Source organism: Vespa crabro, chromosome 3 (assembly GCF_910589235.1).
Source record: "Vespa crabro chromosome 3, iyVesCrab1.2, whole genome shotgun sequence".
In the NCBI taxonomy this organism is placed as follows: domain Eukaryota; kingdom Metazoa; phylum Arthropoda; class Insecta; order Hymenoptera; family Vespidae; genus Vespa; species Vespa crabro.
In genome coordinates this window covers 13,350,367-13,376,866 of record NC_060957.1, presented here as the reverse complement: position 1 = coordinate 13,376,866, position 26,500 = coordinate 13,350,367, and the positions used below count along the sequence as shown (strand labels likewise).

General features: G+C 33.8%; 1 protein-coding gene across 6 annotated transcripts in view; it reads left to right on the top strand.

The window, feature by feature from the left end:
• LOC124423072 (fibrillin-1-like) overlaps nt 1-26,500 on the top strand; it is a 143,716-nt gene that overhangs the window by 89,161 nt on the left and 28,055 nt on the right. For 5 of the 6 annotated variants that reach the window (XM_046960383.1, XM_046960382.1, XM_046960387.1 and 2 more), the window contains exons 4-17: nt 8,049-8,373; nt 10,064-10,215; nt 11,443-11,574; nt 13,512-13,634; nt 14,977-15,234; nt 15,403-15,657; nt 15,744-20,516; nt 21,030-21,143; nt 21,324-21,437; nt 21,576-21,681; nt 22,055-22,244; nt 22,639-22,828; nt 24,197-24,311; nt 25,848-25,984. In XM_046960383.1, the coding sequence (XP_046816339.1) occupies nt 8,049-8,373; nt 10,064-10,215; nt 11,443-11,574; nt 13,512-13,634; nt 14,977-15,234; nt 15,403-15,657; nt 15,744-20,516; nt 21,030-21,143; nt 21,324-21,437; nt 21,576-21,681; nt 22,055-22,244; nt 22,639-22,828; nt 24,197-24,311; nt 25,848-25,984 (6,984 nt within the window). Of the gene's footprint in view, nt 1-6,431; nt 6,615-8,048; nt 8,374-10,063; nt 10,216-11,442; nt 11,575-13,511; nt 13,635-14,976; nt 15,235-15,402; nt 15,658-15,743; nt 20,517-21,029; nt 21,144-21,323; nt 21,438-21,575; nt 21,682-22,054; nt 22,245-22,638; nt 22,829-24,196; nt 24,312-25,847; nt 25,985-26,500 lie in introns of those variants that run through there. The other variant, XM_046960388.1, reaches the window with a different exon arrangement.

The following is a 26,500-nucleotide window of genomic DNA, read 5'->3' as shown; positions in this document are numbered from 1 at the left end:
AGTTGGAAACTCGATAACTAGTTATTTTTTTTTTATTTTAAAATACATATATATATATATTATTGTTATTTTTATATTATTTTATATATTATATTATTGTTATTTTTTTTTTTTTTTTTTTTTTTTTTTAATCACGTAACATTCTTTCAGACAAAAAGAGATCGTTCCTTCTACATGGCTATCGGAATTTCGTACGAATTTTCTATTCATTTGTTATACGTATGTAGGTATACTATGATATTTTTTGATATATACATATTTTTTCTTTCTTTCTTTTTTTTTTTTTTTTTTTTTTTTTAAACACGCAACATTCAGTTCAGACAAAGAGATTGTTCCTTTTATTAACTATTGAAATCTCGTACGAATTTTTCTATTTATTTGTTATATGCTCGTAAATATACTCGTTTGGATATTTTTTCATATATATATATATATATATATATATATATATATATACATATATGTTTTTTTTATTTTTTATTATTTTATAAACACGCCACATTCGTTCAGACAAAGAGATCATTTCTTCTATTCACTATTGAAATTTTATATGAATTTTCTATTTATTTGTTATATGTCCATAGGTATATACTCGTTTGAATTCTCTTCCAACCATATATATTTTGTTTCATTATTTTATTTATTTTTTTATTTCTTTTATTTTTATTTCTTTTATTTTTTTTTCTTCCAAATTGCAACATATGGGTAGACAAAGAGATCATTTTTTCTATTAGCTATTGGAATTTCATACGAATATTTTTATTTATTCATTATACGCAGATATACTCGTTTGAATACTCCTCGATACATTTTATTATTATTATTATTATTATTATTATTATTATTATTATTATTTCGTTTCTTTTTTTCTTTTTTTTTTCTTTTTCTAAATATGAAACATTTATTCAAACAAATGATAGATCGTTCCTTACGCGTTAACTGAAACATTGAAATTTCCTACGAATGTTTTTATTTATATATTATATGTGAATAAAATACTTTTGAATTTCAATATAATCGACAAAATATTTTCATAGATATTTTATCGTATACGTGTCTAATATTCGATAAATTATAGGATACGTGTGATCGATGATAAATTCTATTTGTAGCTTCGAAGAATAAGTTAAATATCGTTTTTAAATTAGGCGATTCGATAATCAACTAATTCCAATAATATTATTAAGAAGTATTATCGACAGTCACGTCGAATAGCTGTCAAAATCGGAAAGATTTAAATGGACATCGTGATTGTTAATCTAATTATCATTATATGACATTAGAACGAATGACATCTTTAGAAAATTTCATTCTTTGATATAAATATCGACATATATATATATATATATATATATATATATATATATATATATATATATATATTTACAAATACATACGAAGAAGAAAATGTCCGAAGTTAAATTATATTTATATACGTTTCTCTTACAGATAAAAGAATATAATATTATTTCTTTAGAGATATAATTTATTTATCCATTAATTTTTGTTTTTCAAATATAAATAATTTTCAAAAATTTTATAAGTTACACATATGTACATAGATTTTGTTTGTAAATTAATTTCCGTAAAATTTAATTTGTAATGTTTGATATATATATATATATATATATATATATATATATATTTGATTTTATTGTTATTATTTTTTTTTATTGATTTTATTTTTTTGTTTTTCAAACGCGCAACATTCATTCGAACAAAAAGATCGTTTCTTCTATTTGGCAATCGAAATTACGTACGAATTTTTTATTTATTTATTATATGTAACAAATAAATAAGCAAAATTATATTAAGTTTTGTTTTTTCTTTTTCTTTTTTTTGTTTTTTTTTTTTTTTTTTTTTTTTTATAACTACGTATATACATACATACGTAAATACGTAAGTTTTATTCGTGAATTAATATCATAATGTTTTTAATATGTAACAACGTCGATAAGAAAATATCGAAAATAGATTTGGAAGGCGAGGTGTGTCTCATAAATTACGAGCAGCACGTGTTAGGTATAAATGGCTATAGTAGATGCATATTGCTTCGTCGTCATGGAGAATCGTGAGAATACAAAGGGTTGATTCAGAGGCGGCTTAAATTATCAGGACGAAGTCGAGATAAACGATAAGACGACGGTCGCACGAATTTCACGCCTGCGTGGTGTACGATTGGACGGATTGACGGACCGACGGGACCGACGACTTCGAGAAAGTTGATCGGACCGGTCTATTTCTATCTCCTTCTCTCACTCACTTATATCTAACATATAAGATTGAACTTGTAAACGAAATAAACAATGTAATCGCTGTTAGACGCACGTGAACTCTTCGTGATATCTCCGTACGACATGACGGAATTTAAATAGATTGTGTAGTCTTATATCTTTTCTAATGTCTTGTATCCATTTCAAACGGTTGACTATTTCTTGTTGGTCACGACATTTTTACGGGATTAGATTTTAGATAAAAAAGATTCGAATGTATGTATATACATATACGTACAACGTGTAATGATATAATTTAGTTATAATTACAAAAAAAAAAAAAAAGAAATATTAGAATATTCGTTATATAATATTACAAAATATCGGTATAATTATATATTAAAATTAATATAGATAATAAGTACTAATATAATGTCATATCTATTAATATAAGTTATAAATTAAAACAAAAGGAACATTGGAAATTTCGTAGAGGAATTAAATAACTGTTAAACTTTATAGCGATAAAATTAAATGAAACTTTGATAATATAGAAATATTATATGTTGTATGTTATTTCGATAATAACACATCACAATAGAACGTTAAGGGATACATTTTTTTTTTATTCTCTCTCTCTCTCTCTCTCTCTTTTTTCTTTTTTTTTTTTTTTTTCATTTTCCATTCCTTCTTCTTTTTCGAGCAGAGTAATATTATGGAGGGATCGATTTGGGACGTATTTATGAGAACTTTTCAAGCATCATCAATTTAAATGCCGGTAAATATACGTGTACTTGCGTTACGTATCTACATTATATTACAATATACACACACACACACACGCATATATATATATATATATGTATATAGAGAACGTTAAAGAGGTTAGCGAAGATCTCGAGGATCGATGGAGAGGAAGAATCTTTCGGAAGTCGTGAAGTCCAGAAGGTAATAGCTTTAGGACGAACGCTAAACTGCCACTTCAGGAACGTTCTCCGTTTTCGACCGAGTTCTCTCCCTCCTCCTCCTCCTCCTCCTCCTCCTCCTCCTCCTCCTTCTCATTCTCCTTCCACAATCCTCCTTCTCAGTCTCCTCCACCTATTCGACGTGCTTTTGACGGCACGAATTTCGTCGGTCTGACATACCACGAATTCGTCGAGATCGAGATAAACCAAATAGATATACAAGACTCGCTCATAATGCGCATAAACGGAGCACCTCCCTTACCATTCCTTCCTACAATCCCATCCTACCTTACTTCCTTGAGATTCCTCCATTAATTTACTCTAAATCTTGAAGAAAAATATTTTCTCTTATTAAACGATTGGCATTTCTTTCCTCTCTCTCTCTCTCTCTCTCTCTCTCTCTCTCTCTCTCTCTCTCTCTCTCTCTCTCTATCTATCTATCTATCTATCTATCTATCTCTCTGTTTCTATCTATCTCTCTCTCTCTCTGTCTTGGCGAATTTTTTTTTTTCGAACGCAAAATAAATTCAAATGTAAAGGAAAAAAAAAGAAAGAAAATGTGAAAAAGCTACGATTCGTTTTGGATCTTTCTTTAAGTTGAAATAATTCAAAAAAAAAAAAAAAAAAAAAACGAACTGACAAAAAGGTATAAAGAGAGAGAAGTATCCCATCCCTCTTATCATTTCTTTTCCCCTTTTGCTATTAGTCGCGCAGAAGAAAAAAGAAAAAAGAAAAAGAAAACATAAAATATTGCAAATCGATCTCGATCACGATCTCGATCATCATAATCGGAAATCGACGAGTACTAGGTAGAAGAGCAGCAGCGTGATCTCGCGAAGAGAAGGAAAAGAGAGAGAAAGAGAGAGAGAGAGAGAAAGAGAGAGAGAGAGAAAGAGAAAGAGAGGAAGATGGAGAGTAAAGTATAAAGAAAAGCGATCTGCTTCTGGGTAACGCGCGTTACGCTCGAAAGCATGCAATTTCTTCGTTGAACGTTTCTGTGTGCTTGTTCCGTTAAGAGAAAGAAAGAGAGAGAGAGAGAGAGAGAGAGAGAGAGAGGAAATATTCGCAAAAGGCAATTCTAACAAGGCACCAAGTATACGTAACCGAGGATGCGTGTAACCAGGTACGTTGGCCCTCTGAACCCAAGTTCATGTAGGGAAAGAGAGAGAGAGTGAGAAAGAGAGAGAGAGAGAAAGAGAGAAAGAAAGAGAGAGAAAGTATCGTAGAGAAATAGATAGAAAGAAAATATATGTTTGTATGTGTCTATGTATGTGAGAAAGGGAGCGGGAAAAAGAAAGAGGGAGAGAGAGAGAGAAAGAGAGAGAGAGAGAGATAGAAAACACGTTATATTGAACGAACGGTCCAAGGGGACAGATTATAACTGCATCCTTGAGGGACGATCCTAATGGGATTTTTCCATAGGATGTGCGAGAACCAAGTTCCTTCTTTCTCCTTCTCCTTCAAATTTTTCTCCTTCAAATTTTTCTCCTTCGAATTCTCATTTTCAGTTTTTTCCTGATACGTTCCGTAGGACTATGTCATATCGAAAGAAGGAATATTGATAAGGGTAAAGCAGGAATTCCCATAAGTATTAACTATCCTTTTCTCTCTCTCTCTCTTTCTCAAGAGAGATAAATATCATATATACATAAATGTATTATAAGTATTTGATATACGTATAAGTATTTGATATACATACATATTACTTATATCAGTATATAAGTAACATTTATATCTAATATCTCGGTATAAAGATTGTTAGCGTTATCGATTTGTATTATTATACGATGTTTATTATTTATAATTAAAGAGAGAGAGAGAGAGAGAGAGAGAGAGAGAGAGAGAGAGAGAGAGAGAGAGAGAGTGACATTAATATGTGCGTTTTAATAATTTAATAATTTGAAAGATGACAATTTAATGTTAGCCGATTAAAAAAAGAAATAGAAAAAAAAAAAAAGATTAATAAAAAAAAAAAAAAAAAAAGAAATGATGAAAAATAAAAAATAGAGGGAAGAAAATAACAAAGACGATTATTTCTCACGACGATTACGTTCCATAAAGTTTATGAAGAGGAAAAAAAACTCAAGAGACGCACACGCATACACACATGGACACACATTTTACAGTAAGTTTCATGTTAATCCTGATCGTTTATTCTTGCGTTACGCTTATCAATCCCTCTTACCTTCGATTAGTTAAGAACCGAAGCGTGAAGCGAAAGAAGAGTCTAGCTAATCCAAGCAAAAAGTGTGTTCTAGTCACTCGAGGGAATTATAGAGAGAGAGAGACAGAGAGAGAGAGATTGAGAGAGAGAGAGAGAGAGAGAGAGAGAGAGAAAGAGATAGTGATAGAAAAAGAAAGACTATGAGGATAGTTGAAATAGCACGTACATATGTTCTATCTTTTTCTCTCTTTCTTTCTTCATGAGAACTAACACAGGCACATTTTTTTTTTAAACTTTCGTGTCTAACTTACAATTAGTCTCTTCTCACTCACAACGTATTTTCGTCTGTTCGCCAGTAGTTACTTGACCTTTAACCTCTTTCCCATCACCTATCCTCCTCTTCTTCCTTCTCTGTCCCTCTTCATAACGATTATATCCCAAAAATAATAATTAATAATAGAGTGGATTATAAAGTTATGCTTCGAGATAGTGAAGGACAAGAAAAAAAAGAAAGGAAAATAAATAAATAAAATAAAAAAAAAAAAAAAAATATATATATATATATATATATATATATATATATTTATATATTTATATAAAATTAGATTTTTTTTTAATTGTTATAGATATTACAACATGAGGTAGTTTATTTTTCGTCCCATTGATCATCGGAATGACATAATTAAATATAAAATAAAGTTACGGAAGTATGAAGTACTTTTTTTTAAATCTTTTTTCTTCTTTTTCTTTATTTTTTTTTTTTCTTTTTTCTTCTTCTTCTTCTTCTTCTTCTTCTTCTTCATCATCATCATCATCAATAACAAAGTTTCGATATTAAATTTATTATTTAATTTTAATATTTCTTATATCGTTGATAAATATTATTTCATTTTAACGGTTTATAAAATCCAAGAAAATTAAATTTATTATTGAAATTAATCTTCTATCTATATTAATATACAAAAGATATATATATATATATATATATATATATATATATATATATATAAATTTTTTCCTTTTCAATATCTACATTAAATTTATCGTTTATAAATAAAATATTTTCACGGGTTATATATTATAGGAATCCATTTAAATCGGGATTAATGTATCGAGTTATCGATAAGGATAGACATTATTCTGGTTGTTTTCTTCTTCCTTCTGTTGTTCTTTTTAGTAAACGTGTTGGCAACAGAGGAAACAGTGTATGGTCGACGGTGCTTGAGATAGGACACGAGCAGTGAATCATCTTCTCACCTTGATCTTATAGAAGTTAGTGCTAGTAGTACACATATGCGTACATAGATACACATACTCACACATACACACACACACACACATATATATATATGTTCCGCGTAAACGAGCATGTTCAGCTCATGGCACTTTGACCCTTTAAGACTACTCTATCGCGTGTCTCGATCTTGACTCCTTATACGGGTCCAATCTTTGCAAACATGTAGAAGCTTTAGTTGTACATATGTATATATGTATGTGTGTGCATGTACGCGCGCGCATGTGTGTGTGTGTGTGTGTGTATGTGTAAACATATATATATATATAAATATATATGCGTGTTTACGTTTCTTCTTCGTTCTATTATTTTGTATCCAATATATATTTTAGTACATGCGTGATGTTTACTTCCTCCTCCTCCTCCTCCTCCCCGCCTCCCTACGCCTCTTCACCGCCATCTATTAAAGCAAGAAAACAAAAAACAAAAACGAACGACAACAACAATTACTTTTTTCCTTCTTCTTTTTTCCCTTTCTTTTTTAATCAATGAAATTCAAGCTTGAATTATAGATATCGCCGTATCTGCATTGTCTTATAATTAATTTTAATGATTTCTAATTATAATAAACCTCGCGCACATAGATTAGATACGTATAAGGGTATTTCGTTTACCTTAATAGCGACCCGTTTAATCGCGATAAAATCTCATTTGCTTTACTCGAGTCCAGAGTTCTTAGCCGTTCCACCAAGAAGGGAGCTACTTCTCAAGGTGCACGATAATATCCCCCCCCTTCCCCTCCCCCTCCCCTCCACCCGCCCCTCTCGTCGTAGCAATTTAATTTATGTCGATATTAGACTCGATTTTTATTTTCATTTCTGTTGTTTTCCTTTTTTTTTTCTTCTCTCTTATCCTCTTCGAAACTACGATAATTTCAAATCAGAATATATCACGACTTTGATCCTTCGTTTTGTATATATTTTTCTCCTATTCTTTTTTCTTTCCTTTCTATTTTCCAACGGATCGATTATTTCGATTGAAACGTTTAAAAAAAAAAAAAAAAAGAAAAAAAAAAAATAAGAAAACTATTCGCACTGGCTTGCAACGAAGTCTGGACCGATGGAAAAAAAAAAGAAAGGTAAAGGAAAAGGAAAAAAAAAGAAAAAAAAAAGGAAAATAAGAGGAAGAGGTAAAAAGAAAAGAAAAAGAAAAAAACAAGAGGAGAAAAATTCCACGAGATCGATTGAATTGAACGTCATAGGTCAAATTTCGTAATTTATCCGTTATTGAGTTTGATCGAGCGAATGAGTCCGTTTGGATAGAAATGAAGAGAGAGAGAGAGAGAGAGAGAGAGAGAGAGAGAAAGAAAAAAAGAAAAGAAATTCTGAAAAATCGACCATAACCAACGGGAACGTTGATTAATTGTTCGTTAACGAGATAAGATTAATTAATTGATTGCCTTTATGTTTTAGAGAACAAGTTGCAACACTTTCGTAACGATCTATATATGGGTGATGAGCCAAGTAGAAATTTGAGAAGCGATACGACGAGGAAGCAACGGGTTCAAGCACGGAAGAAACTCGGCGAGTTGAAGAGACGTAGGAAAACGAAGGATAAGAGGAAGCAAATGCCGGAGAAGTCTCTATCGGGAGTAAAGCCGTCGTTGGTGTCGGATGTCGGTGGCTTGAACGAAACTTTGATGTCGAGATTGGATCTAAGTTGTCTCATGAAGGCACGCAGAAAGGGCCTTATCAAAGCACCCACGGTCGTTAATGCATATTCTCCGAGATACGCTAGGTCGGTTTAGAGAAAACAAAACAAAAAAATAAAAAAAGAAAGAGAAGAGCACCTTTTTCTTTTTTTTTTTTTTTTTTTTTTTACTTTATTCATTCTTCGGTCAACTTTATTTTATTTGCATTGTAATGTCCCGATAAAAGATATTCCCGAAGAGATGTAAAAGACTTTTTGTTAGATATATTATAGGGTTCGGACGACTAGAGAGAGAGAGAGAGAGAGAGAGAGAGAGAGAGAGAGAGAGAGAGAGAGAGGGCAAAGAAAAGTTTTTCCTATCTTTTCTTTTTTCTTTTTTTTTTTTTTTTTCTTTTTTTTTAACATTTGTTTTCTTCTTTCTTTTCTTCTTCCTCTTCTTCTTCTTTTGTTCGACTTACAAACTTTCAAAAGTTATTAAATGAACGACTACGTTTTTACTACGTTTGAGTTTTTATACGAAACACGGCTCGTTGGTGTCTGTTCTCGAATAATTTTTCTTTCTTTTTTTTTGTATTTTTTTTTTTTGTTTTTTTTTTGTTTTTTCTTCTCTCTCGTACAATTTTTCACTTCGAATGTTTCATATATATATATATATATAAGCGTGTGTATTTTATAGGAGTAAGAGAAGAAAGAAAAAAAAAAAAAAAAAAGAAAAAGAAAACGTTCTATCACCCTTCAATCGATGCACATTGGTCGCAATTTTTATTTTGCTCGGAGAAATTGTCCTTTTCGTATAGGATATATAGAGGGTGGAGCAAAAAAAAAAAAAGAAAAAAGAAAAAACAAAAAAGAAAGAAAAAAGAAGAAAACAAGACAAAAGAAAAAAAGAAAAGAAACGGGGAATTTTTTTGTACTTTCATTTTTTTTCTCCCTTCTTTTCATTCATTTGACGATAGACACTTCGAATGTTACATAATGAACGATACAGTAATTTGCATTGTATTCAAGTTTGTACACTAAAACACACTCATTGTTGTTTGTCCTTCTCCATGAATTCTTTTATTTACAATTTTTTTATTTACATTTCAAATGTTTCACGTATCATACGTATATATATATATATGTGTGTGTGTGTGTGTACTCACTTCATAAGAGGAAAAAAGAAAATTATTCTAGCATCTTTCGATCGATAATTCGCGGTATATGTTTGCTCGAAGAAATTGTCCTTTGTGTATAAGATTCTGTGATATATATGTATATATAGGGTGGAACGAATAGGAAATGGGAAATTTTTTATATTTTTCTGTATCCTTTCTCTCTTCAATTTTCTATTCCATTTGAATATTATTATCTGAAATATATATCATTGATGATCTCTTCGTGAATGAATTAATCGAAGAATTTTTTTTCTTCTACAATTTTCTATCATTTCGAATGTTTCATGAAAAAGGAAAGGAAAAAAAAAAAAAAAGAAAAAAGAAACAGAAAGTACGAGGAATTTTTGATGTTTGTCGAATTTGCCTTTTTTTTTTTTTTTCATTCGTTCCTTCATTGATTCGACGTCGTAGTAGACAACTTCGTGGTTGTAGAAGAAGTAGACAAAATTATAAAAAAAAAGAAAAAATATTTCGTATTCCATTTAGATTCGTATAACGAACGTCATTATTGAACATTGCGTACAATGGCCGACGAATGAATTTATTTATTTTTCTCTTTAGAAAAATTCTATTTTTTTTTTTAATGTCACGGGTATACATTAACCAATGTATTTTTATAGGAGAAAGAACGCTTTACCGCCTTTCAATCGATACTTGGTGGCAGTTTATGTTTGCCTCGAGGAGTTCGTTCTTGAGGACTCGATGGTGGATCGACTTTTTTGCAGTGAAGCAACTTGGCTCGGTCTTGTACCGAAATGCGTGAAGAAAGGAGGTGAGCGCTGTTAGACAAGAAGATAAATGGTGATCTTATCCTTTCCCCTACTCCCACACTTATATCCCCTCTCCTCGCCCATCATCCCTTATCCCTTTTCCTCTTCGATATATATATATATATAAAGGAGTATAATTACTTCCTTGATAGCTTTTAACGTTGATCCGTTTGCTGTTAGGAAAAACTTTCTTATCTAAATCAATCGACGTTTTGTTATTGTTGTTGTTGTTGCTGCTGCTGCTGTTGTTGTACTTTTTTTCTTCTTTTTTTTTTTTTTTTTTTTTTTTTTTCGTTTATATTTGTTCATACGTATTTTATTTTCATTTTATTTGATACGCTTTGATTTGACTTGATTTGATTTTGTTTTATTTGATCGTAACGAACAAACGCTCTGCCCCGATATTGTGTTTGACAGATTTTAACGAACATTTGATAGTATCATACGTGATTCACTCGGTTCGTCTTTTTTGTTTTCTATTTTTTTCTTTTTTTTTTTGTATTTCCTTTTTAACTTTGTATTCTTTAATTCTTTTTTTTTTCCTTTCTTTCCTTTCTTTTTTTTTTTTCGTTTCGTTTCGTTCGGTTCCTATTTCTTTTCCTTCTTTATGCTTCTTTCTTTTTATTTATTATTTTGGTCTTTTTTTTTTCTTTTTCTTTTTTCTTTTTACATTTTGTCATCATCACAACATGTGGACGTTGGTAAGAAGAAAAAGAAAAAATAAAAGAAATTTATTGGATTTTATATCAATCGAGAATTCGATAATTGGTAGACGACGTATCAAATTTTAACATAGTCGTTAGGTATATAAAAATATTTTTTCGTTAATATGCATTGGACAGACGTCGAATATGATAATGAAATTTTTAAAAATTTTCTTCGATCGTTTTTTTTTTTCTTTTTTTTCTTTTTTTCTTTTTCTTTTATACAGTAAGTTCGCATGCACGTAAGTTCGTTCAAATGGATTTAAAAGTTTTTCATATTATTTTCATAGTGAGATATTGGAAGGATATTAATGGCAAAGTTTTTTTTTTATTACGTATTCATAGAACGTAGGGATTTTTGTTCTTCTTTTTTCTTTTTTTTTTTTTGTTTTCTTTTTTTTTTCTTCTTTTACAAAAGCGTAAGGTAAAACGTACAATATAACGGAAAGTCGTGTTTCTATCGAATTCGAATCCGATGTGCTTGATAAACTTTTTTGTTACATCACCAATATCGTTCCATTTTAGAAACGATAATCGATAACGTGCGACGTTGCGATCAGGAGAGGGGTGGCTGTGAACATGTGTGCGAGGATACGCCGATTGGTGCAAAGTGTTCCTGTTTCGATGGCTTTCGAATCAATGGTACCGCCTGTATAGGTAATATTAATTTTCTTTCTTTTTTGTTTTTTCTTTTTTTTTCTATTCTCCCTTTTTCTCCCCGTTTAAATTAAAACAAAGGAAAATCGATTGGTCACAGTCGATTATTCATCGATCGAAATATTTTTACATAATTATATAATTATATATTACATTTCAATTATACAATTGTGTATATACATATATATATATATTTTTTTTTTCGGGTTTTTTTTTTTTTTTTTTCTATTTGTGATTGTCATAACTTCTCGAGAGAAAGAAAATTTCTCGATATTCTCCTTTTTCCTTTTTTTATTTTCGAAAAAATTTAACAAACACATTTTTCAAATTTCAAATTATACATTTCGACGAATTAGGATGGATCCAAAAGAAGAGAAAAATAAAATTTTTTTTGTTCGATCGATTAGAATTAATTGGATTTATTGGAGTATCAAATAGTTACAATTATTTTTCCTTTTTCTTTCTTTCGTGAAAAAAATTTACGAAGTTTTTCTTTTCTTCTTCTTTAAGAAATAAAAATCGTCTTTTTCTCTACTTCCGAAAAATTTCAACTACGAACACTTTACGAATTCGAAGTTATAAACTCTTGTCGAAGAAAGAAAAAAATCAAAAAGGAGAAAAAAAAGTTTTCGATATTTCGTAGAAAATTATTGCATAATTAAATTTCTTTATAATTCTCAGGATTTCGTGAGTCAATTTATTTTTATTACACTTTCATCCTCGAAAATCTTAAGAAACAAATTTTTTCCGTATATGAAAACGTGTTCTTTGTCGCGAGCAAAAAAAAAAAAAAAAAAAAAGGAAAGAAAAGGAAAAAAAAATATTGACATCGAAGAAATTATAGAACGCGTGAGTAAAGTACTTGAGAATAGATTAATTAAATTTAAGGATATAGAAATGATTTTCCTTCTTTAATATCGAAATGTCAGACAACAGTCTCGTAATTTTCTTTTTCATTTATGTACACGTGAATCGCGAGATTAAAATTTAAAGTTAGTGAAACGTACGAATATTAGAACAAAATGGAACATAGAGATAGTCTATCTTAAACTACGATATTCATTGATAAAACCTCGTGGTTATTTATTTTCTATATTTTTTATAATAAAATCCATTAATGGGTTTTCTTTATGGTATTGCAAATAAATTTCAATGCACCTATGTACATACATGCATATGTATTTCCTCGTTCGATATTATTTTGAACACGTTCTAAAATTTTATTTGATACACGTGTATGCGTGTGTGTATTTTTCACGAGTATGATGTCCTTCGGACTTGCTTTTGATGATTTTATTGGCTTGTTAAAGTGTAAAAAAACAATCGGGAATCGATCGTGTAACGTTAATCGGAATATTATCAGTTTACACGTATGTACGAATTTGTTACCAATCGTACGAACGTTTGTTAAATCGGCACGTGTCGGTAGCATTAATCACCGTCAAGCCTCTAAACGTTTGTTCGTTTCTTCTCTCTTTCTCTCTCTCTCTCTCATTTTTTTTGTTATTTTTTTCCTCCAATGAATTTCAATGAATCCAATGTACAGAGTGAAATAATTCATTTCAACAGATAGTTACTGGTATATATGTATATATGTACATAGGTATGTAAATGCGTATATATATATATATATATATATATATATATATATATATATATATATATGCATCAATATTTTCTTGTAATCAATGATATCAATTTATCTTAAAATAATTAATTTAATAATTTCGACGTTGTTAAACGATCGATGATTAATTTCGACAAATATTATTTAATCATAACTTATCTTATCTTGTCTTTTTCATCTTGTTTCATTTTATTTTGTTTTACGTTTTCCTTTTTTTCTTTTCTTTTTTCTTTTTTTTTTTTGTTTGTTTCTTTTCTCATTCATTATTTGATCTTTCTTTCGTTTTGTTCAAATACTTTCTTTTACATAGACATAGACGAATGTTCAGAGGACACTGCCAAGTGTTCAGATTTTTGTCTGAACGATCCTGGCTCTTACCACTGTGAATGTCATTCTGGCTTTCAGTTGACAGCCGATGGACATACTTGTCAAGGTAAGTTTTTTATATACACATACACACATATATATATATATAATTAATAGTTAACGTATAAACAAATAAAAGAAAATAATAATAATAATAATAATAATAATAATGATAAAAGAAGAAATAAAGTCATAATAAAGAAAAAAAGAAATATAAAAGTTTATATATATATATATATATACTCAATAAAAACGACTTAGCCTGTTGTGTCATTGTATAAAACAAAGAAAGAGAAAAGAGAGAGAGAGAAGAAAAAAAGAAAATTAAATAAATAATAATATCAATAAGAAAATAAGAAGGAAGGAGAAATAAATAAAATTGAGCCGTTCGAAGGTATCTTTCATTTCTTATATATTATTCGAAAGCGATTATCAGATCTGATTTTATTCTCATCTTCTCTATGTTTTATAACATACGTACCAATGAATGTTGGATTTCGTTTAACGATAGTTGACAACGTTGATCGTGTCGTTTTCAACTACATTACTCGTTGAATGAACGAGCTTTCAACGAGGTTAACCTTCTCGCTGTTGGCGAGTAAAGAGCTTGCGTGCCGTCGGATGTTCGTTTCCAGCTGGCGATGAATTGATTTCATTTTGATGCTTGCGCGTATACACACACACACACACACACACACAGACAGACAGACAGACACAGAGATAGACAGACAGACACACAGACACATACGCAAACATACGCACACTCGCATATAGACACTTCGTTTGGAATGTTTAAAAAATTTTTATATTTTTTATTTTTTTGTGCTTTTATCTTTTTCTTTTATACTATTTTTCCTCCCCCGTCTTTTTATTTATTTGCCAGTACAATTTTTTCGTTCTTTTCTTTTTTTCTTTCTTCTTCTTCTCTCTTTCTTCTTTTCTTTTTTCTTTTCTGTTTTTTTCTCTTTTTTCTTTTTTTTGTTTTTCCTACATCCCAAACGTACCATACGACGAAACATTGATAGAAACGTTTTAACGTTCCTCCAACAACATATCAGATTAAAATGAAAACTAAATGGGATCGTTATTTATTGATAATTATGTCCTTTTGATACTTTACATTATCAATAGTTTTAACAAAATGGGTCCAGTATTTATAATAAAATATAATTATGTAATATTAACGTGATCTTGAAACGTTATATCTATGACGATTAATTATTTATACCGATCAAATGTGCTGTTCGTTTATATTACGAAATACGTTATCATGAATTCAATTGAAATATTAATATTTTAATAGATATGAAATAAATAAAATTGAAAGAATGATCATGCTCTTTCTCTCTCTCTCTCTCTCTCTCTCTATTTATACATATTTTCCGGCCTCTTAACAAATCTCGTAACAGATGTTAACGAGTGTCTGCCGAACAACGGACATGGCCCTTGTCAAGGTACCTGTCGTAATCTCGAAGGCGGATACGAGTGTAGCTGTACGGATATCCCTGGATTTAAATTGGCGTCGGACAACCATACCTGTGAGGACATCGACGAGTGCGCGAATAACAACGCCGGTTGTTCTCACGTATGCCTTAACACACCAGGAAGTGTCTTTTGCCTTTGCCCAGATGGTTTTTACTTGACCAACGATTGGAAGACTTGTCAAGGTAAAATATTTGGAATATAGCGGACTCATCGGATATAACGATTTCTCTTTTCTTCCCTTTCTTTTTTGTCTTTTGTTCATTTTTATCTCCTTCGCCTTCTTCTTCTTTTTTTAACGAGATCATTCTCTCCCTCGGATATGGTTGTCGACGGACATCGTTAAATTTCAGACGTGAACGAGTGCGAAAATGTATCCACGATTTGTCCGGCTGATACCAATTGCGAAAATACATTAGGATCTTACAGGTGTATAAATATGCCGAAAAAAATGACGAAGGTATTGCAGGAGGAAGATTATGATACCGAGAACGACGACGAGGAGGACGAAGATGAGGAGGACGATTATAACGAGAATTTAACCGAATTACCGGATATAGGTAAATGCGAGGATGGTTTTAAAAAGGATGAAAATGGGAATTGCATTGGTTCGTATAATTTTATTCGTTATTCGAATATTTATTAAACTTTCGATATATCGTGTTATTCGTTAATTATTTAACGTTGTTTTAAGATATCGACGAGTGTGCGGAAGTTGATGAGATTGAAACGCACGGTTGCGAGCACGAATGTATAAACGAGGAAGGTAGTTATCATTGTGTATGCCGTTCCGGTTATCAACTCGAAGAAGACGAGGTTTCTTGCAAGGACATCGACGAGTGTACGAAATCACCGTTACCCTGTTCCCATAGTTGTACCAATATCGAGGGTTCCTTTATATGTGGTTGTCCTTTGGGACAGGTATTGAACGAAGACAATATAACATGTATGGAAGAGAGAACCTGTTCGTCCATGAATCCAGCATGCTCTCAGGATTGTCAATATATAGAGAATGAAGGTCCACGATGTAGTTGTTTTCCTGGATATCGTCTTTTGGAAGATAAAATAACTTGTATCGATATAGACGAATGTACGTATACAACGTGCTCGCATTCTTGCGTTAATTTAGAGGGAAGTTTCGTATGTGAATGTCCGATTGGTTTTATTTTACATGAAAATGAGAAATTCAATTGCACGGACATTGACGAGTGTAAAGAGCCAGATCATGGATGTGAACACCTGTGCATTAATATACGCGGTAGTTACGAGTGCGTTTGTCAGGATGGTTTTTATCTTGGGGACGATCGAAAAAGTTGCATCGATTTGGACGAGTGCAAGACAGAACGTCATCGTTGTTCGCACAATTGTACGAACGTTTCAGGCGGTTATCTCTGTACGTGTCCTATCGGTTACGAGCTAGTGACAGAATTCGATTGCATGGACATTGACGAGTGTTCAAAAGGTATCCATGATTGTTCTCACGATTGTATTAACTTGGAAAATGGTTACAAGTGTTTATGTCCTAATGGTTATAAAATCGATAAAAATGGGAGAGAGTGTCGCGACGTTAACGAGTGTTTAGAAAATCTCGACGATTGTTCTCACGATTGTAAAAACACCGTGGGCTCTTACGAGTGTTCTTGTCCCCAAGGAATGTTTTTCAACTCGAGCAAAACTCAATGCGTCTTAATGGATATCTGCGATAACGCCGGTTGTTCTCAATCTTGTGAAGTAGACGCCGACACTTATAGATGCATATGTCACGAGGGTTACGTATTACAAGAGGATGGAAAAACGTGTTTGGATATGGACGAGTGCCTTGAGGACGAGCACGACTGCTCACACGAGTGCGTCAATACTGATGGTAGTTATGTATGTACTTGTCCACCTGGTTTAAATCTACTCGAAGATGGTTTAACGTGTAAGGATGAGAAATGTGAGAATGGATTTCGAAGAGATCAAAATAACAATATCTGTCAGGATATAAACGAGTGCGAGGAAGAGGATCACGATTGTTCTCACTTTTGTATCAACGAGTATGGTTCCTATCTATGTTCCTGTCCAACTGGTTGGATTTTAGAGGAGGATCGTATAACTTGTATCGAATCAAATCCATGCTCGAACGTCACCTGTTCTCACGTATGCTTGCCGGATCTAGACGGGTTCACCTTCAAATGCGAATGTCCTCTTGGTTATAAAATCGATGAAAGTGGTACCATATGCGAGGACATGGACGAGTGTACGGACAACAATGGAAATAACTGTAGTCATATTTGTAAGAACGTCGAAGGTTCTTACGAGTGCCATTGTCCAAAAGGATATCAACTCGAGCAGGACAATAGTACTTGTATAGACGTTAACGAATGCGAGAATGGCGAGCACGATTGTGAAAATCTTTGTATAAATCTCGAGGGAAAATATAATTGCGCTTGTCCAATGGGTTATTTTTATTCGGAGGAAGAACGTGTATGCGTCGACATAGACGAGTGCCGGAATAACGAGCTCAAACACAATTGCTCTCACGAATGCGTAAACACGATTGGTACGTACAACTGTACCTGTCCTATCGGTTGGAAACTCGATGAAAACGAACGTACGTGTAGGATCGTTGACCCCTGCGCCAGTGATCATGGCTGTTCTCATACGTGCGAACACGAAGAGAATGGAGAGATTCGATGTGGTTGCCCCGAAGGATTCGATCTTTTGGAGAATGGTAAAATCTGTAGAGACATAGACGAGTGTGTCGAAGGATCACACGCATGTTCGAATATTTGCAAAAATATCGAGGGCGCTTATTACTGCGAGTGCCCAACGGGATACAAATTATCGACCGACGAAAGAACATGTATTGACATCGACGAATGTTTCCCAGAAAGTAATACACTGTGCTCGCAACATTGTAACAACACCGAAGGTAGTTTCAGTTGTAGCTGTCTCGATGGATACGAATTAACCGAGGATCAACGAACCTGTAAGGATATAGACGAATGTTCGACGAATCTTCACGATTGTTCTCACGAGTGCGAGAATCTCGATGGCGGTTATATATGTTATTGTCCCGAAGATTTCACCTTGGACAAGGATAAAAGAACTTGTACGGATTTGGACGAGTGCGCCGGTAGACACAACTGTAGTCATATTTGCGTAAACATTCGTAATGGATATACGTGCGAGTGTCCTGACGATTTCACGTTGGAACCGGACGGTTGGACCTGTAAAAAAATCGACCACTGTGAGACCCATCACGGTTGTTCGCACGAGTGTATCAGCGAATCGTACGGCTTCAAGTGTGCGTGTCACCTCGGATACAAATTGTCGTTCGACAATAAAACTTGCGTCGACGTAAACGAATGTTCGGAAACGAATAACGAGATAAGCGAGCCTTGCTCTCACGATTGCGTCAATACGATCGGTAGTTTCGAATGTAATTGTCCTAAGGGATATCAAATTGGAAGAGATAAGAGAACCTGCGAGGATACGAACGAGTGCGTCGAAGAAAACGGTGGGTGTTCTCATTTTTGCGCTAATACCGATGGTGACTACGAGTGTGCCTGTCCCGACAATTACAAATTACTCGAGGACGATAGGAAAACGTGCGTGGAGATCGACGAGTGTTTGATCGATAACGGTGGATGTTCGCATTTTTGTCAATACGAGAACGGTAATGTGTCCTGTTTTTGTCCAGAAGATATGATTTTGGACGACGTCGATATGAAATTTTGCACGCACCAGGACAAATGTCTCGTTGAGAATGGCGGTTGTTCTGACATTTGTTACTCGTTAAACGGTACAGTAACGTGCGACTGTACCACAGGATTTCGTTTGTCCACGAACGACAATGTAACCTGCTTGGACATAGACGAGTGTTCGGAACTTAAAGACAATTGTACTCAAAGGTGTACGAACGTCTTAGGTACATTCACTTGCGAATGTTACGAGGGTTATCGCGTCAATCCTGACGAATTAACTTTCTGCGACGACATAGACGAGTGTCAAGAAAAAAATGGTAACTGTTCGCATTCCTGTTTCAACGTCGTTGGTTCATATAGATGCGGTTGTCCAACTGGTTATGATCTTGATTCGGACAATAGGACGTGCATTTTGATCGATGGTTGTAAACGCGACAATGGAAATTGTTCTCATCGTTGTCACCATGACGAGAGTACCGGCAAGACTCGTTGTTCTTGCCCATTGGGATTCAGATTGAAACACGATCATCGTACTTGCGAAGATATCGATGAATGCGAGGAATTTGAGAACGACGTGGACTCTGGCTGTTCTCATTCGTGCGTTAACACCGAGGGGGGATATCATTGTGAATGCCCAACCGGATATATTCTCATGCCGCAGGACAAGAAGAGTTGCGTCGATGTAAATGAGTGCCTTACAAGCGAACACAATTGCACACATGACTGTTTGAATCTACTTGGTAGTTACATATGTACTTGTTACGAGGGACATTATCTACATAGCGACAGATCCTCTTGTTTGGACATCAACGAGTGTCTCGAAGGAAACGGTGGTTGTTCACACGTATGCACAAATACGATCGGAGGTCATTTCTGTAGTTGTCCCGAGGGTTACGAGCTTGGTCAAGATGAAAAGAATTGCTTGGATATTGACGAATGCGAGAAGAAAATAGCTGATTGTCCGAACAATTGTATCAATACTCCGGGCTCGTTCGAATGTCAATGCCCGAATGGTCATATTCTTTCTAACGATTCTCGAAGTTGCATAGACATCGACGAATGCCAGATAGAAAATGGCGGCTGTACTCATGCCTGTTTCAATATCATTGGTGGCGTTCGTTGTAGTTGTCCGGTTGGTCTTCGGCTTGACAACGATGGAAAAACGTGTCTTGATATAGACGAATGTGCCACTGAGAACGGCGGTTGTTCGGACGTTTGCATTAATCTCGAAGGTACATTCTCTTGTCGTTGTCCGGATGGTCATCAACTCGATGACATTGACTTTAAAAATTGTATCGATGTAAACGAGTGCGAAATAGAAAATGGTTCTTGTACGGACATCTGTTTAAACACTAAGGGTAGCTACAGGTGTGATTGTTCTAATGGTTATCGATTGGCTGACGATGCTAAAACTTGCGTAGACGTGAACGAATGCGAAGTGGATAACGGTGGATGTTCTCACGCTTGCATCAATAGACCGGGCTCTTTCCGTTGCGATTGTCCCAGAGGATACGAGATCAAGAATAAGACCTGCTATCATTCAAACCCTTGCATGATCGATAATGGTGGTTGCGAGCAGATATGCAATGCCGAAGGCGGTATGGTGATATGCACTTGCAAGGAGGGATTTCAGTATGACAAGTCCAACAGCTCGATGTGTCACGATGTGGATGAATGCTATGGTCGGCATGGGTGCGAGCATACTTGCATTAATACTGTTGGATCTTACAAGTGTGGATGCTGGGAAGGATATCAAATGCTGAACTCTACTTGTATAGGTGAGTTTTGACGATATACATATATATATTCACATATGTATCTAAGTATATATATATTCTTTGAATAGCTATTGTGGCCACGTATTTATAACGATCCATCTTCAAGATGAATTTATAGTTATGAACATATCCTACTCACTTCTGAAATATAATATTATTCATGAAGTATTTTACATACTCACACACACATACATACATACATATATATATATACAGACTGTCTCAACGAAAGTGACTTGTAAAAATACAGAGACAGGTCAATTTTGTTTTCGAAGAAAACACGTCTTTATCGTAATTTTATTTACTTCGAGTTAACCTACTAAAAGAGAATGACAAACTCTTTGAAAATCTTTAACGGGGATCGAATAATTTTCGAAGTTTTAGGTTGAAAAGAACTTTTATTTTGTTAAAAAATTTTCATAATGCGTATCGTCGAGCACCGTATAGTAACAACAGTCTTTTTCTTAATGCTATATATCAAATGTTTAAAAAGAAAAAATCTCGTTTGGATAGATATCGACGAATGTGCATCAGGAATTTGCAAGATGAATCGATGCGTCAACACCTTGGGCAGTTATCGTTGCGAATGCGACGAAGGTTATCGATCGGAGGGTGACACTTGTGTAGGTTCGTGTTAAAAACTTTTAACGAAATAATAAATCATTGTTTCTTTTCTTCTCTCTCTCTCTCTCTCTCTCTCTCTCTCTCTCTCTCTCTCTCTCTCTTTTCGAATATAAGAAAGATCTAAAGTCAATTAAAAGATCTGAATTATCATTTGATTTTTAATTATAAATCGCTCTCTAACAGATATCGACGAATGCGCCGAGGATTCACCGTGCAGAGAGAGATGCGTCAATACTCCTGGCTCATATCATTGTACCTGTACCCCAGGATTTCGATTACAAGGAAGCGAATGCGTAGGCAAGTTAAAGTGCTTTCCTTTGTGCAAACGCTTGACTGACATATTACCGATCGAGAATTCAAATTCGAATTCGAATTCGTAAGTAGTATTTGGAACAAAGCACGTATTATTATAATTTCGTAACTTTATCGATTTAGATATAAACGAATGCGAATGGCGTAACGGTAGATGCGAACAGGAATGCATTAATACTGTGGGATCCTTCCTGTGCAATTGTCGATCGGGCTACCTGTTCAATCATAGGCAAGTTGTGTGACATTTAATTAATTAATCAATCAATGTTTTGTTTATTCATTTTTTTTTTCTTATATTTTTTTCTATTTCTTTTTTCTTTTCTTTTTTTTTTTTTTTTTGATAACGAACATTTCGTATTTACAAAAAAAAAGTATATATATATATATATATATATATATTAAAAAAAGGAAATAAATATCTTTGTATATTATTATCAATATTTCGTGAATACGATCAATAACGATGAAATTGGTGGAGGATAGTAGTTAACGGGCAATAAGATAACAAACGTCATGATACCAAACGAACTGTATTATTACTTGACAAGGAGCAAGAAATTATCAAGGAACCAGTAACGATGTTAGAGGGTCTATGCTTTCAGGAACAGAAGTCAGTGTCAGGATGTAAACGAATGCTTGAACCGGAACGGTGGTTGTAACGGCGAATGCATTAACACGCCAGGAAGTTACTACTGTACGTGCAACGGCGATTTAGTTTTGTCTACGGATGAGAGAACATGCGTCTCACCGGAATCAAAGTGTCCCGCCATGGAACCACCGTTGCACGCCGAGGTATCTGGTTTATATTTGTTATCCATTATCTTTATCTGAACATTTTTATTTCACTTTTTTGAAAGAGAGCTTTTTAATAGTACGCGAATGAATCCTTCGAGTTATTCTAAGCCGAAGCGCTTAGCGTGAGTGGCATGCGATCATTGGGTACTGAACATATGCATGAGACAATGGTAAACGATGGAATCTTTCGTCGGGCGCATATATGCGCCCGCGGGTCGCGCCTGTGGCGCATATATGCGCTCGCGGGTCGCGCCTGTGGCGCATATGTGCGCCCGCGCGCAGTCAAACGATTAATATAACAGCATTAAATCACGTAAACTCTAAACGTTTAACATTTAATTTAAATTTAATTATAACGATCATTAATATTCGTTTAAAATCTATCAAACAGATCCGATGTCCTGGACATTATTCCGGTGCGACCGATTATCCTCATGGCGCTAGGTGTCACATTAGATGCCGACGTGGATTTAAATTGGAGGGACCTCATACGAGATATTGCGTTAACGGTGGTCGATGGAACGGAAAAGAACCAGTGTGCCTTCGTGAATACTCGCTCGTGGATTCTCGTTACGATCTAGGTAATCACGTGTTCTCTCTAATGACGATACGATTACCGGCCTTCATCGTTATAACAGGAAATTGCGAAATATCATGGATAAATATCTCTCTCTCTCTTACTCTTTCTCTCTCTCTCTCTCTCTCTCTCTCTCTCTCTCTCTCTCTTTATCTCTTTATCCCTCTATCTTGTATAAAGTAACCAAGCGTATCAACCGATAAAAAAAAAAAAAAAGAAAAGAAAAAGAAAAGGAGAGAGATAAGATTAGCAAGATTATCTGATATCTACGTTCCGCTAAATACACAGTTCACAATTTCTACTTTGAGAATGGATCAAAAGTAATGGGATAATTAACGTTGCTGAGGTATGCTTTCAACGGATATCGTTTCTAAAACAAAAGATCGATTTACGTCATCGGTGATGATTATTTTTATACGTGACGAAAATCGTATTACGAACTGTTCACGTTCAATTAGTCCAACGTGGTCCTGTTCTAAAGAGCTTTTAATAACGGAATCCTCTCTCTCTCTCTCTCTCTCTCTCTCTTTCTCTCTCTATGATAGGGATTGTAAACGCTAGGACTGTGTGCTAACGAGGCCATACGTTAACGTTGGATCTTAATGAGCTTACGGGAAGGTTATAGTCTTTCCTTCCTTTTTTTCTTTTTTCTTTTTTCTTTTTTTTTTTTTTTCTTTCATTTTCACCCCGTTGACTTTTCTTCTCGTTCTTCATTTTCTTCTTCTTCTTCTTCTTCATCTTCTTCTTCTCTTTCGTTTTTTTAATTTTTTCTTTTTTTTTTTCCTTTTCTAATTTATTTTTTCTTTTTCCAACTTTCGGTATTCATTTTCATTCGGTCGAAGATGTATAAAACAGAATGTGAATTGGTAAAATTATGCGATCGAATGGGAATGATAGTTGGAGAAATGGGAGTTTTTAATTTCTTCGAACGACGTTATAACTCGTATCACTATATCCAGGAGTTGGAGTGTATGCCAATTGGCTGGTATCCTAAAAAAAAAAAAAGAAAAGTGCCGTTTTAAGAGTCAAACCTTTAATATAGGTTTCTTTGTTAAATAGCCTTTTAATAGTCCATATAATAGGGTATAATGTTCGTACATTGAGAAGTAGTTATTTCATAGTTACTTTATAAAAATCTTACGAATCATTAAAAGTAAGCAAATGATTTTGATTTGATATGTATTTGGTTACATTTGCCGTTCGTTCGTTCGTTCGTTTAAAAGGCCATTCGATTATATCGCAATTAGTTGAGATTTTATATGTCAGAACGGACAACGATGAGGAGGAGGAGGAGGAGGAAGAGATAGAGAACGTGCCTTTCCTCGTGGGAGGAAAATTGCCTTGGTCTAATGACCACCTTCTATCGTTACAGACATGCCAAGGCCGTTTGTGAGATGCCCACAGGACATGGACGTGGAGTTACCCGCGAGGCAGAATACGATACGCGTTTCCTTCCCTCAGCCAAAGTCTAATATGAACTGGTGGAGGTAAGATGATTCCTGATTCGCGAGGCTTTCATCATGTCTATCCATCGAAAATTACAGTTTATTGAACGATCGTTTTACTTATATATCTTTTTATCTATTTCTCTCTTTCTCTCTCTCTTTTTACATTAATTATACACATTTAACTTGTCACGTTTCACTCTCTTTCCTACTATTATCATCATTTCTATGATTAATATCATTATCGCTTTTATTATTATTATTATTATTGTTATTATAATTAACATTCCATTATCGCATTAGTACTATTATTATTATTATTATTATTATTATTATTATTATTATTATTATTGTAAGTACTGTGCACATTAGTAAGATTGTTAAATAGCTTACTAACCGCAACTACTCACTTATCCCTACTTACGCTTCTTCGCTTCCTACAACTTCCTTTCTCGCTTTTTAACGCCCTTACGAATTCTCTAAAACAAAAGCAAGACCTAATACAAATAACTCCGAGAATTATTACGTTGGGATGTGCGTATGAAATAATTCATATAAATAATATGAAGATTTTTAATTTTATTAATAATAATAGATTATCTTAATGGATGGGGGAAAAATAATACGAAAGATAGGAAGAAAAAGGATAAGAAAAGAAAACAAGAAAAAAAAAAAAAAAAGAAAAAAAAAAAGAAAGAAAGAACAATCAAATCGTTTATTATAACATCGTTAATTTCTTTTATTATCGAATTAAAGATATTACATTTTTAGATCGTACGTTTAAGATCAAAGATAGATACGTATAAATTGATTCGTTTAAACGTTACCAGAGTTAATATATATCGTTAGTTTTCACAAAGACTATTTAACTCCTGACCCAAATAGAAATCGGTAGCCGCGGGACAGCTACGCACGTACATAGTTAGTATATTGGTTCTATTCTAGCTGCTTTTGCATTAATAGTAATAGTAGTAGTAATGGGTAGTAGTAGTAGAAGTGGTAGTAGTTCCACAATGGGAATTCCAAACGAGCTTACAGGATTCCTGTCGAGGATACACGGGGCCAGGATCTATCCGGCAGCCACCGTGCTCGTTCGTGCATTTGCACTTAAGCAAGTGTACGAGAGAATCCGTGCGTATCTTCATCGTCATCCATCTCATAGTCATCATCGTCCCTTCTAACGACGAGAAGGATGAAACATACACGAGAGAGAAAGAGAAACGAGAGAAGATAGAGAGAGAGAGAGAGAGTTATCTAGTATCTCCAGGCGCGTCGCGACGCATTACGCGTCAATCAACTGAAGATCACGTTCGATGAGCATTTATATGCTAACGAGGCGTCGATCAAACGGATATCACGTCGATCGTACGATACGATATGTCTCTTTCTATTTTAAATGGATTTATTAGAGTCCATATAACGGATCTATAGGATTTATATGATCGATCAATTTCTAAACTTTTACTTACATCTATTTCGATCATTTTGTCTTTTCTTTGTCTCTTTTTTTTTTTCGTTCTTGTTATTGTTATCGTTATTTTGATCGTTATTAATATTATTATTATTATTATTATTTAGATACGTAGATGCATCACCCACATGGGCCAAACAATTGCAAGCCGATCTACCAGCAGGCACCACCGTTGTCACATTCACAGCTTGGTCACCCGTGTCCAATTATACGAGCACTTGTAGAATCGTCATACGTGTTCGAGGTGAGTTAACCCGGATAAATATCATCTACCTTTCGAAACCACTACAATTGATACCTATTTATATGCACATCCATATACATATATACATGTACAAAAAAAAAGAACATAGCTGTCGTCTGTATATATATATATATACTTACGTATCAATTTATGTATATATGTATTTACATATATCAACGTCGACTGTATCAAATCCCCATTGACTCGTACGTTCAAGTCACCTTGTATATCGATAGACATCGCTAAAGTGTCATATGATTCTTCGATTCATTCCGATTTCAATCGTTTAAATGCTTCAACCTAACTCAAATATCTACTATCGCATTTCTCACGTAACACGCCCGATCATTTCGTTCGAAGACCTATCGAATACAAATAAGGATACGTATCATTCACGAATTCACGAACGAATAGATACGTTGGTACATTTCTTTTTTCCCCTCTCTCCCTTTTACCTCTCTCTCATCCCCCTTAAGTTCAAAGTGACAAGGTATAATCGAGAATCGAGATCGTGAT